The sequence below is a fragment of the Anopheles gambiae genome, chromosome 2 (assembly GCF_943734735.2).
Source record: "Anopheles gambiae chromosome 2, idAnoGambNW_F1_1, whole genome shotgun sequence".
Classification (NCBI taxonomy): Eukaryota; Metazoa; Arthropoda; class Insecta; order Diptera; family Culicidae; genus Anopheles; species Anopheles gambiae.
Genome location: NC_064601.1, coordinates 83163215 through 83175867, shown reverse-complemented (window position 1 = coordinate 83175867; position 12653 = coordinate 83163215). Strand labels below are relative to the sequence as shown.

Genomic DNA, 12653 nt, shown 5'->3' with positions numbered 1-12653 from the left:
CCAAATTTCGGGTGTCGCCTTGTGCGTGCGTGTGTGCTATTGTCACAGCACACTCGCTCATCATTTTTTTCGTTTTTTCGCTTGAGCCACTCGATTTCGTTCTTCGCTGATTTTGGCAGCGCACGAAGGGGGTTCGGTTTCAACTTCCAACAACAACAACCACACGAGGAGGCTCGGGGACACTCATCAGGGGAAAATCGCTCAAATTAGAGCGAGAGACAGATAGAAAAAGTGAAAGGTCAATATAAAATCTTCGGCTTTTGACTGTTGGGGGATCGCTTGAATAATTTCGCCAACTCAGCTTCAAAGTCAGCTTCAATCTCAGCGGATCTCTGAGTGCTGGTGACCGGTGGGTCGCCAATTCAAGTTCTTATTCAAGCGCGTATTCAAAGGATCTCTGAGTGCTGGTGACCGGTGGGTCGTGCCCATCAACCGGTGAGAGAAAACATCTCGCGGAGAGGGCGCGTGAGTGCTCTGCACGTACGCACCCAACACTAATATTTACACTTACGGGGCGAGTACCGGCTTCGAACGACGAAATCCGTTCTACGCTCATGAGCGAATGAGAATCATGAGATACAACTGTCAAGCATTTAAAGACGTTTATATCTACGATTCAAGGATGGTTAAGTTTTGAATTTTGATTTTTTTGGCCGTTGGTATTGGATTTCATTCGTTACATCATTATTGGATGATTTGCTATGAATTACAGGGTTTACCAGTCCAATAAACAACTGTCCACTTGTTTATAACAATAGTCGTTTTGAATAGACACCGCTGTCTACCACTTGCTCACACGTCAGATGGTGTAAGCTACTCTGTCCAATTCAATAACACAATTTTCGCCTTCGATTGCACAACGGTCGGATTCGGCACGGTTTCTTGTGGTTGTTGTATAATTAACAAAATTAATGTTTTGATTTATTGAAATGTATGGTTTATACTGCATATTTCTTGAATAAAAGAAACGTGTTTGAAAATGTTTTGTTTTTGCAAAATTTGTCAAAACAAAACAAACAATGCCGGATCTGACAGTTGCTACTCGAAGGCGAAAATTGTGTTATTGAAATGGACAGAGTAGCTTACACAATCTGACGTGTGAGCAAGTGGTAGACAGCGGTGTCTATTCAAAACGACTATTGTTATAAACAAGTGGACAGTTGTTTATTATGCTGGTAAACCCTGTATAAGGTAGCTTTACTCACTTTCTTTAAATTTGAATTTAAGTTATTTCAAATTTAGGAGGGACGACAGGATTGGATTTACTTTATAAAAAAGTATAAAAATACTGATAAATTTTATTTTAAAGAGTTGAATGAAAAACATAAGAGTTGAATGAAAAATATGAAAAACATTTAATTTGACCTTTACATGAATATTCAAATATATATATATATATATATATATATATATATATATATATATATATATATATATATATATATATAAATTTTCAAAACTAATGAAAACTTTTTTTATTGGAAATAGATCACAAAACATTTTCAAAATGTTACATACCTCTAAGTTCAATTCACTTCAAACATTTAAAGCAAAATTTGAAGCAAAACGTTACATTGAAAACAACATTCGTTCCAAATCCGCAGCGCAAAACCTCGCGGATTTCTCCCCATACAAACGGGAACGTTCGACCCCGGCAGGTAGAACTCATTCTTTCGCGCGCTTCTTACGGTCTCTCAATGGTACGTTATTTTAAAACTGAGCGCCAAGTGAGCGCCTTCTGACATCCGCGGCGAACGGATCTCGTCGTTCGAAGCCCATAGTCGCCCCGTTAACCTCTTCAACTCCCTTCACCAATATTTCTAAGCTAACTAAACACGGAGAGATAGAATCGCAACGATCGTTTTCAATTACGTGATGGTTTTTGGAACGCCTAAATGGCAATTGATTCGTGATTAGAGCTCACTGCTTGTACAGCTTATATAGTTGCCGAACTTGTTTTCTTCTGATGGATTTGTGCCAATGAGTTAATAATGTTGAACAATTTAGTCTACACAGGCTGAATGAAACAGATGACGATCACACACCAGATCATAGGTCACTTTAGTTATTGGCGAAATGAAACCTTACGACCACTTCAATCGTAATTCGCGTAATTCCCATCGACCGTACACTTTCGCTTACCAACATCAACTGCGAGAGTTTCCGCGAGGGTTTCTTTCAAACCATCTGCCACTCTTCGCATCGACCTGTATTTGTCTCTAGCCGTACTATCCCGCGTATCTGGAGATGAATGTTTGTACAGTTGCTGCCGAATGTGTTATTCGTTGTTGATGCTCTTTTCCGAGCGTACCCACGATCGAAAGTGGTATAAAAGAGGCATCCCAATTTCGGTAGTTCTATCGAAGTTTCCACTCGACCAAGAGCTTGTTAGCTAAGTGTCGGGATTGCCGAAGTAGAGAAAAAATGGGTCGTTCTGTTCCACTGTGGTCAATTCTACTGGTGGCTGCCTGTTCCCTGCTGGCAGTAGTCGAAAGCAGTAAGTATGGCCTCTCATCATCGCATCGGAGCTACTCTATCGGCGATCGTCCCCAACCTTGCAGGAGAAGTCGTGTGCTACTACGGGACATGGGCCGTGTACCGTCAGAACGGTGGAGGGTTCGATATCAATAATATCAACCCCGCACTGTGCACGCAGCTCGTCTACGCGTTCTTCGACGTCGGTCCGGACGGTTCGGTTGTCCCGTTGGATGCAACCGTTGCCAGTGGGCAGTACAATATGCTGGCGAAGTTTAGCAATCTGAAGCAGAGGTATCCCGCCCTGAAAACGATAGCCGCCGTCGGAGGTTGGTCTGCGATCGACAACTTCACCCCTATGGCCACCAATGCTCAGCGACGTGCAACATTCGTCCGGAGTGTGGTAGCTTTACTGCAAAAGTATCGTTTCGACGGTTTGGACGTCGATTGGGAGTATCCCACTGATAAGGGCGTCTTTGTGCAGCTTTTAAGGGATCTGGCGGCCGCTTTCGCACCGAGCAAGTATCTGCTAACGGTGGCTGTTGGTGGTACCAGCTTCGAAGCCATCAATCGGTACGATATTCCGGCCATAGCGAGCATCGTCAACTTCATCAACCTGATGACGTACGACCTGCAGGGGGATTATGGCGTCACTCGACACCAAGCCGCCCTCTACCCGGGATCGGCCGCACTGGACAATTCGGACTATAAGCGTGCGCTGAACGCGGAAGCTGTGATTACCTATTGGCTAAGTAAGGGTGCGCCTGCAAGCAAACTCAACTTGGGCATCCCATTATATGGACGTACCTTCAAGCTGGCCAACCCAGTCGTGAACGGTGTCGGTGCACCGGTTAGTGGTGTCGGCACTAAAGGTCCAATCACGCAGGAAGCAGGGATACTCGCCTACTACGAAATTTGTTCATCTCCCACGCTGACCCGCAAGCAGTACGACTCGGCACAGGTGGGCGCGTTCGCTTCCGGTGGCGGTGAGTGGGTCAGCTACGATAGTGTGGAAAGTATTGGGCAAAAGTGTAACGTGATTGCAAAATACGGCCTCGGTGGTGGTATGGTGTGGGCGATCGACATGGACGATTTTGCCGGCAAATGTGGCTCCAAATTTCCGCTGATGACTGCACTGAATAACTGTGTGAACAGAAATGGGGCAGTTGCTCTAGCTCCTGCTCCAACTCCTGCCCCAACGACAGCACGTCCTGCTACGGCCACGACCGCTCGACAGATAGTTACCACGACAACCACCAAACCCGTCACACCCAGTTCCGGCGTATTCGTTTGTCCCCGTGACGGTTACTTCCGCGATCCGCGGAATTGCGCCAAGTTCTACAAATGTTATGACGGTGGTCGACAAGCGTTGTACGACTGTCCGGGTGGATTGTGCTTCAACGAAGCTATCACTGCATGCGATTGGCCTTACAATGTCAAATGTTAATCTGTTTAGCAAATAAATAAATAAACTCGATATATTTATCAATAATTCATTTGTCTTTTTTTCTTATTTATTGAGTATGAATGGATATCTTTGTTGGGAGCAAGGTCATCCATCGTGTCCAGTACAGACCTTTATGTACGAAAATGACCGGGCGTCTCCACATTTACAGTGTTGCTCTGTTGAAGCACTGCAATATTGTGCCACATTTAAACGTCCTGTAGAGTAGATCGTCGTCTACTGCTGACAAAACTGAGTAAATTAGGTCGATAGTTTGACGCAGATCATGCATACGGTCATATGGAGTCAGGACGAACCACAACGTCTCCTCGCTAATCACTTGTCAGTAAATGTTTTTATTCACTAGCGACTGAATCTGTGTGTTAACCACTCGCCAGCCGTATGAATTAGCTGTTGAAAAATATTAATAGTCGATTAAATACAAAACTCTAAGTGGCATTATTTGTGCTGAAAATGAAAAAGAGCAGTTGTTGTTTGTATGCGTTTTTTGAGAATCTGGGCTGATTGTCTTGCTTCGCCTGTTTAACTCATCTTAAATTAAAATCTTACTTTCCCGTCTAAAAGATCCTGTCCATGGAGACTTCTGGAACCATCCTCTATTAGTCAACCCAGATCCTGACGTACGCTGATGGTATTAGAAATCATTGGTCTGCGGGAGGAGAACCTCGGATTGCATATAAACGTGGCAAAGACCAAACTGATGGTGGCAACATCAGCGGCCCTACCAATAAATAATCAGAATCTACGCCGGCGTGATGTACAGAGGTGAACGTACCTTAGAAGTCGTCTCACAATTCACCTATCTTGGGTCAAAGGTTAGCAACGACAATAGCATGGAAGCTGAGTTGCGCGCAAGAATGCTGGCTGCCATCCGGTCATTCTACAGCCTGTGAATTCAGTTAACCTCAAAGAATCTGTCGCGACGGACGAAACTGGGACAATATAGCACCTATATAGTACCGATACTCACATACGCCGTGACCTCACTGTCGTGCAGCATATTAAGCTCGCCAGGCTCCGGTGGGCTGGCCATGTTGTACGCATGGAATCGGATGACCAAACCCGTAAAGTCTTTTTAGGCCATCAACAAAGACCAGAGCGGGCGCGGTAGGCCGGATAAGTAAAGTATGTAAAGTTGTCTGTCTGTCCAAGATCGTTTTCCGTACCTTAAAAAGCTCCGAGGGAAGCTTTATTCAAGGGTTATTAAACTTACAAAAATCAGTCATATGCCTTTTTAAAGTCATGACTTCTAGGCCAATTATCTTGCCTAGCATGTATAAAATAAGAAATTTTACTCAGCGTTTTTTGTACAATAAAATTAAAGAACACATAGCATTTGTTTCTATCTGCGTGACAAATATCACATACATATCATATCCCAGTATTCATCTCTTCAAATCTTCAATTACCACTTTTTCAAGCGTAATCGTTAGTGTGAATTCGATTTTCACCTCAGCATTGTTTTCATAACAATTGCTTTACAAGTAGCATCATGAAATGATGAAAACATTTAACATCAACATTGTTAACATTTATTTACAAAAATAAAAATAAAATAAGAAACCGATGGAAAATTTTATCTAGACAGTCCAGCGTCATCTACCGACGGATAGCGAAAGCTTTTCAAACGCTTTTGAATAGTGGTGTGCATTTAGTTGGTTCTCGCATGTAAGCATGCAGACCGCGATCTTTCAGATCAACCCAAACAGGTACACTCTAGACCAGGAAGCCTTGCTTTCAGCGTTATTTACGTTCCTGGATCTGGACCGGCTGCTCACAAAATTATTTTTGCTCCGGACTCATCTTTACTTCAATAGGTGCGGTTTGTTGTATAAAAAGCAAGAAGGTTCAATCTGATCCTGCTTCTCTCATCCTTATTTGCAATCCAATATTCGTAGTAGTTTCCGTCTCTTTTGCTTCTTTCTAGCATGGATATATAAATCTATTAGGCGTATTCTATTCTTATAATCGAGTCGTCTCGAGGTCGAGTCGATGAATTTTGTGTGTTCATTTGTATGGAAAATATTACTTTGGAGTTCATTTTTTCGACTCGAATCGAATCCAGTTTAGAATAGAATAATCCTGTATAACTATACTCTTATTCTCTCTATATATAGAGAGAGATAACGGTATGAGTTTTGTGCTAGGAAGGCATAAAAGCACTGTAATGTAGGGTGGGATGGGCAGTTGATAAATTGAATTCGAAGAGTGAAATATACAGAAGTGGTAATTTATAAGTTTATACAAGGGGTTTATATATTATTATTGGAACATTCGTGACAATGAAAGAAATGCTATGTTGGACGCTACGCTTAATTTAGTTTGATTTTGGATTGCATCTTCAATGAAGCAGTTGGACTTGTACTTGTGATAATAAGTCATTTTTGTACTAGTTACGATATATATATCATTTCGAATCTTGTTTAAAATGGTCAATTTACTTGTAAAACATGATTTTAAGCATCGGAATCCAGATGACGCCTCTGTAAACCGTTTTTACAGTGCTTTTCATATGTTAGAAATATTTTGGCACACAATACAGAGACATTCGGCCCAATAACAAGGCTGAACAAGGGGATCATTGCGTCATACTCTAGGTGTTGGTCTTCATACGCTACAGAAAGTCTTTATATTTGGTGCCAAAGTCTTTCTCACGAGCGAAAACCCTGTATCCTTTGTTTTTTTTTAATTTAAACCACTAATAACACAAAAGTAGTTAAAAAATAATATAAAAACAATTTTAAAACACGTTTTTACGGCAAACTTTGATTTTATTTTTAATGCATTGAAATGGTAAAAAATTGGTTAATTAAAATGGTTAATTAAAATTAAATGGTTTTTATTTTATTTTTTTTAAGTCATGCCTATCTAGTTTCGTTTGAAATGATAGAGTTATAATATTACAGATTTTTCTTAAATAACAAACACAATATTTTTAATCCGAGATATTCTTTTTACTTCCGACCGCCCTTGACCCACTGTAGGCTTTCTTTTGCTAAGGGCTCGTCAAAAAAATAAAAAGAAAAAAGCTTCAAAACCGTTTCCTCGAACTACTATTCTAAATAATAACTAGATATTTTTTTTAAATTCTACACACTATTTTTCTTTTTATAACCAATTTATGTGGATTATAGTGCAATCGTTCTAATTATAAAAGTATTAAAGCGTATTAGTGTATTGTATTGCAGTGCAAAGCTGAACGCTTTAAAAAAAATCGCTCCGTTCCTCAATGTTCGGATTTCTGGTTCCACTACAAAGATTTGATTATCCAAACATTCAAATCAAATTTTTCAAAAATTAAATTTACCATTTGGTCTGTAAGCTTGTGTTTTTATCAGTACAATGATTTCAAGATTTGAACAGCCATGTTTACCACCGAGCTTTAAAATGCTATTTCAAATGCGTTTTCCTCCGTTCTGGGATAAAATCAAACCATCTGCCACTATATGTGCAGCTTCCTGTTTACCTTTGCCGGTACACCGTACGAGCCAAAGCCAGGCAGACACAAAATCTGTGACGTCAATTGGATATTTGAACAGATGAGTTGCTGCAGCTGGCAACGCTCTGGTTCAACGCGTATATAAAAGAGGTCGCGATCTGTTTGTGGTAGTTCTACGTTTTTGGTAAAGCTTCCAAGAAAAATGGCTCACTCTGTGCCGCTGTGGTTTATTCTACTGGTAACTGCCTGTTCCCTGCTGGCAGCAGTCGAAAACAGGAAGTATGGCCTCCCATCACTGCATCGGAGCAACTCTTACGACGATCGTTCCTTGCAGGAGAAGTCGTGTGCTACTACGGATCCTGGGCCTCGGGTTATGTGGCCAGTGGAAAGTTCGCTGTCGAAAATATCAATCCCGCACTGTGCACGCAGCTCGTCTACTCGTTCTACAACATCAAACCAGACGGAACGATTGTTATTCCCAACGAAGCGACCTTCTCGGAGGCTACGATCCTCAAGTTGAACGATCTGAAGAAAACCAATCCCGCCCTGAAAACGTTGGCCGCCATCGGTGGCTATAATGCAGGCACCGAAAGCTTCTCCAAGGTAGCCAAAACCCCGGAGCTGCGTACCACATTCGCCCGAAATGCGGCAGCTTTTCTCAAAAAGTATCGATTCGACGGTATGGACATCGATTGGGAGTATCCCGTCGCGGCTGATAAAGCCAACTTTGTGCCGTTTCTAAAAGAGCTTTCGACCGCATTCTCGCCTAGCAAGTATCTGCTGACGGTGGCAGTTGGTGGTACCAGCTTCGAAGGCAACGATCGGTACGACATTCCGGCCATATCGAAAGTGGTCAACTTCATCAACCTGATGACGTACGACATGCAGGGCAATTATGGCGTCACTCGACATCATGCTCCACTTAAGCAGGGGCCGGCCGCACTGGACAATACAGACTACAAGCAGGCGCTTAATGCGGAAGCTGTGATTGCCTATTGGCTAAGTAAGGGTGCGCCTGCAAACAAGCTCAACTTGGGCATTCCCTTCTACGGACGTTCCTTCAAGCTGGCCAAACCAACCGTGGACGGTGTCGGTGCACCGGTTAGTGGTGTTGGAACTCCAGGACCAGTCACGAGACAGGCAGGATCACTGGCGTACTACGAAATTTGTAATTCCTCTATGCTGACCCGCAAACAGTACGATTCGGTACAGGTGGGCGCGTTCGCATCCGGTGGCGGTGAGTGGGTCAGCTACGACAGTGTGGAAAGCATCGGGCAGAAGTGTGACGTGATTGCAAAGTACGGGCTTGGCGGCGGTATGGTGTGGTCGATCGATATGGACGACTTTACGGGGAAGTGTGGTCCCAAGTTTGCGCTGCTAACTGCACTAAACGGCTGTGTGAACAGAAAAGCGCCGTCCGCTACACCTGCTACACCCAGTACACCCGGTACACCCAGTACGCCGGTCGTAAAACCCCCGTCGGGCCAAACCGGACCATTTGTTTGTACACGCGACGGTTACTTCCGCGATTCGCAAAATTGTACAATGTACTATAGATGTTATAACGGGGGCCGGGTGGAACATGGCACCTGTCCGGGTGGATTGTACTTCAACGAGCGACTATCCATCTGCGATTATCCGTCCAATGTGAAATGCTAATGTGGCGTGGAGCAACGCTCAATTTAATCAGTGGATTTGCCATCGTAGTTGGACTTTGGCAAATTTTATAAACTTAAAAACAAAAGAGAAAAAAAATAAATTTTCAGAACATTTTTAGGGCAGTCCTCTATGTACATGAAGGACCAGGCGTCTCCACAAGTAAAGGGATTTCGAATTTTCATTCGTTCTAAAACGTAAATCCAAACAACGTAATTGGAAGATCAACAGTACAATGCAAATTTAACAGTCAAATTACATACTCTGTAGTAGAACACTATCAGGGTAAATGAAGAAACAATTTGGCCATGCTGATTTCGAGATCAACGCATCATACGTTTTGATTTAAGACAATATTCTCGAAACAAACGAGTACCTCTAGGCATTTTGCTTCGAATTTTAACAAATTCTGTAGAACCCCAGCTGTCTTCCGATGGATTTTTTCAAGCAGAATATCCCTTTATCTAAATATTCATGTTTGAAACTTTCAGCGCCGCGTCTTTACGATCCATATGATGGATATTGCTCGCCGCTCAGCTTTTTATCCGACATTAGTGATTCCTTTTACGACTAAGGGATAAAAGAGAACGATATGTGCTACACCGCTTATCGTAAAGAAACAAAAGAATAATAACAGTAGCTCTCTTGGGCTATGCGTACACTCAAAAACAGTGCGATATCAGGACGGCGGTTAAAATGTTTGGCAAATATTCACGGCTCACCGGACATATTGGCTGTTGGGCAGCTGCTAAGAAGAGAGCAATTACATTCGTATCCTTCCGTTCTCGCGTTATTTATAGGCTAGTTTCTGCATTATCAGTTTTTCATTCGTTTGTTTCTTTATCGTTCTATCATTCGTCTGTTACTTTAACGCGAAATTTTCGTTACTTGCAAAAAAATTGTAAATTGGCGAGTAAAAATTGTACTAAAATAATTTCATTGGTGATTGCAATTCATTCAACCACTTGGAAAAACTGAACCAACTTATTAGTTCGCTTTCATTCGTCCTATCTGGGAAACTTCATTCGAGACTGGGAAAACTTTAGATACTTCATAAGTATTTTCACATATTTCATGAAATTTGAATGATTGAAGATGCTTTCCAAATAATGAAGCATATTTTACTAGTTGAATTAACGATCACAACATAAAGCCATGTTAGCTCTGCAATGGGATGGCATCCGAAGCCCCCTCGAGGGATAATACAGGCTCTCCCATCCAACTCCTATTCCGACACGTCCTCGTCGTGCAGAGTGGTAACGTGTGTCACCACATATCCAAGCTTGGGTACACGGGCTTGATCCAACCCCTTGGGCGGATGGTGGCATATGGCAAACCAGGAGGGGGGTGGGTATCCCGGGAAACAGGGTGCCTGAACGTCGGGGGGGGGGGGGGGCAACCCGACGCTAAACAAAACGGTCACGTGGGCGCGGGGCCAGTCACACAGTCCCATCGATTTATAGACTACGGAAAGCACCAGGAATCATCGAAACGGAACCAACGCTACCGACCCTACGCAATGCCCCAGGACTACTCTTAAAATGGACTCATGGAACGTACGCACTCTAAGCGAAGCCGGAGCCTTGAAAAAACTTGATGATGCCCTAGCCACACTGAGCATGGACCTCGTAGCTCTACAAGAGATTCGGTGGCTAGGGAACGGTGTGCAGAACAGGCGTGGTAAGCATTGCTACGACATATACTACAGCTGCCACGACCGCCACCGCGTGCTCGGAACGGGTTTCGCCGTAGCTCCCCGGTTGAAACCCGCAATCATGGATTTCAAGGCTATAAACGATAGGCTATGCACCCTGCGCATGCGAGGCAAATTCTTTAATATAAGCCTCATAAACGTTCACGCCCCTACCGAAGAGAAAGAGGAAGAGGAGAAGGACCTGTTTTACGGCCGCCTCGCTAGAACCATAGATGCGTGCCCCAGGCATGATCTCATAATCAACGCAAAAGTCGGTAGGGAGCCAATGTACCGCCAATACACTGGCTGTCACAGTCTGCATGAGCACAGTAATGATAATGGTAGTGGATTGGTCCAGTTAGCCGCAGCAAACAATCTGGTTGTAGGAAGTCACAGTCTGCATGAGCACAGTAATGATAATGGTAGTGGATTGGTCCAGTTCGCCGCAGCGAACAATCTGGTTGTTGGAAGTACCAAATTTGCGCGCAAGAAAATCCACAAGGTTACATGGGCGCACCCGCGTGGAGAATCCTTCAACCAGATCGACCACGTGTTAATAAGCCGCCGACTACAGTCGAGCCTGTTAAATGTCAGAACATATCGAGGAGCCAATATCGATTCCGATCACTACTTGGTTGGCTTAGTGATACGTTGTAGAATCGCCCGCCCCCGCGCCAATGGGGGCGGAGAAAACACGCAGCCTCGGCTCAACACGGACTCTCTAAGGGACATTACTGTCCAACAGGAATTCAAAGCCGCTTTAGACGAGTCACTACTACCAGAAAACAGTTATGAAACTACGAGAGGGAGGTGGAACGCTCTAAAAACAAATATAATAAACTGTGCAAGAAATATACTCCCACCACGTCGTGGCAACACCAAATCTGGCTGGTTCGACGATGAATGCAGACAAGTGACCGAACGTAAGAATACTGCATACCGAGCAATGCAGGAACGGCATAGAACGCGGGCATGCGCAGAGGAATATTCAAGGCTCAGACGCGAAGAGAAACGAGTTCACCGCTCCAAGAAGCATGCTTTGGAAGAGCAAAACATGCGGGAACTCGAGCAAACCAGAGAGGCGTACGGACCGACACGAAAGTTTTACCTAGCGATAGCAGGTCACCGAAACAACGTTGTACCTAAGGTTACCTGCGGTCGCAACAAGGATGGAGTTCTGGTCAGTAACCAGCCAGAGGTCCTCTCGCAGTGGGCTCAGTACTTTGATGAATTACTCAATGACCAGTTTAGCGAACAGCTAGAAGCGCCACTAGCAGATGGTGTCATGCTACTGCCACCTAGCATAGAAGAAACACGAAAGGCTATCCGTCGGCTGTAAAATAACAAAGCACCCGGAACCGACGGAATTGCAGCCAAACTGGTCAAGAATGGAAGTGCACGACTAGAAAACGAAATTCATCAAATTGTTACTGAGGTGTGGGATAGCGAATCGATGCCTTGTGATTGGAATCTCGGCATCATCTACCCCATATACAAGAAGGTTGGACAGGTTGGACTGCAACAACTACAGGGGTATTACCGTGTTGAATACCGCCTATAAAATATTTTCCCTAATCCTTCAGGATTGTCTTGTCCCGCACGTCAAAAAGATAGCTGGAAACTATCAAAGAGGATTCCGAAACGGAAAATCAACCACTGATCAGATCTTCACCATGCGGCAGATCTTGGAGAAGTTGGCTGAATACAGACACGACACATACCATCTCTTCATTGACTTCAAAGCCGCATACGATAGCATAGCCAGGGTAAAACTGTACGACGCTATGAGCTCATTTTTAATCCCGGCCAAACTGATAAGGCTAGTTAAAATGACTATGACCTATATAGTACCTATACCTTTATAGTACCAGTACTCACATACGCTTCTGAGACATGGACACTGGCCAAATCTGACGAAACCCTCT

At 43.7% G+C, this 12653-nt stretch overlaps 2 protein-coding genes across 2 annotated transcripts; both read left to right on the top strand.

Moving 5' to 3' along the window:
• Positions 1–2366: 2366 nt before the first annotated feature.
• On the top strand, positions 2367–3967 carry LOC1276046 (chitinase-3-like protein 1). The gene is made up of 2 exons (XM_315351.5): positions 2367–2497; positions 2562–3967. The coding sequence occupies exons 1-2, from the start codon at positions 2425–2427 to the stop codon at positions 3920–3922; spliced, it is 1434 nt and encodes a 477-aa protein (XP_315351.5). The 5' UTR covers positions 2367–2424; the 3' UTR covers positions 3923–3967.
• A 3614-nt stretch (positions 3968–7581) lies between these two features.
• Positions 7582–9274, top strand: LOC5667101 (chitinase-3-like protein 1). The gene is made up of 2 exons (XM_061640515.1): positions 7582–7663; positions 7714–9274. Exons 1-2 carry the CDS (start codon positions 7582–7584, stop codon positions 9036–9038), a joined length of 1407 nt encoding a protein of 468 aa, XP_061496499.1. The 3' UTR covers positions 9039–9274.
• Positions 9275–12653: the final 3379 nt, after the last annotated feature.

Bases quoted from the DNA above. Each gene is read 5' to 3' on its own strand.
- LOC1276046 (XM_315351.5), top strand. From the start codon at position 2,425: ATGGGTCGTTCTGTTCCACTGTGGTCAATTCTACTGGTGGCTGCCTGT. The intron at 2,498-2,561 runs GTAAGTATGGCC...CCAACCTTGCAG, and splicing joins GCTGGCAGTAGTCGAAAGCA to GAGAAGTCGTGTGCTACTAC.
- LOC5667101 (XM_061640515.1), top strand. From the start codon at position 7,582: ATGGCTCACTCTGTGCCGCTGTGGTTTATTCTACTGGTAACTGCCTGT. The intron at 7,664-7,713 runs GCCTCCCATCAC...CGTTCCTTGCAG, and splicing joins AGTCGAAAACAGGAAGTATG to GAGAAGTCGTGTGCTACTAC.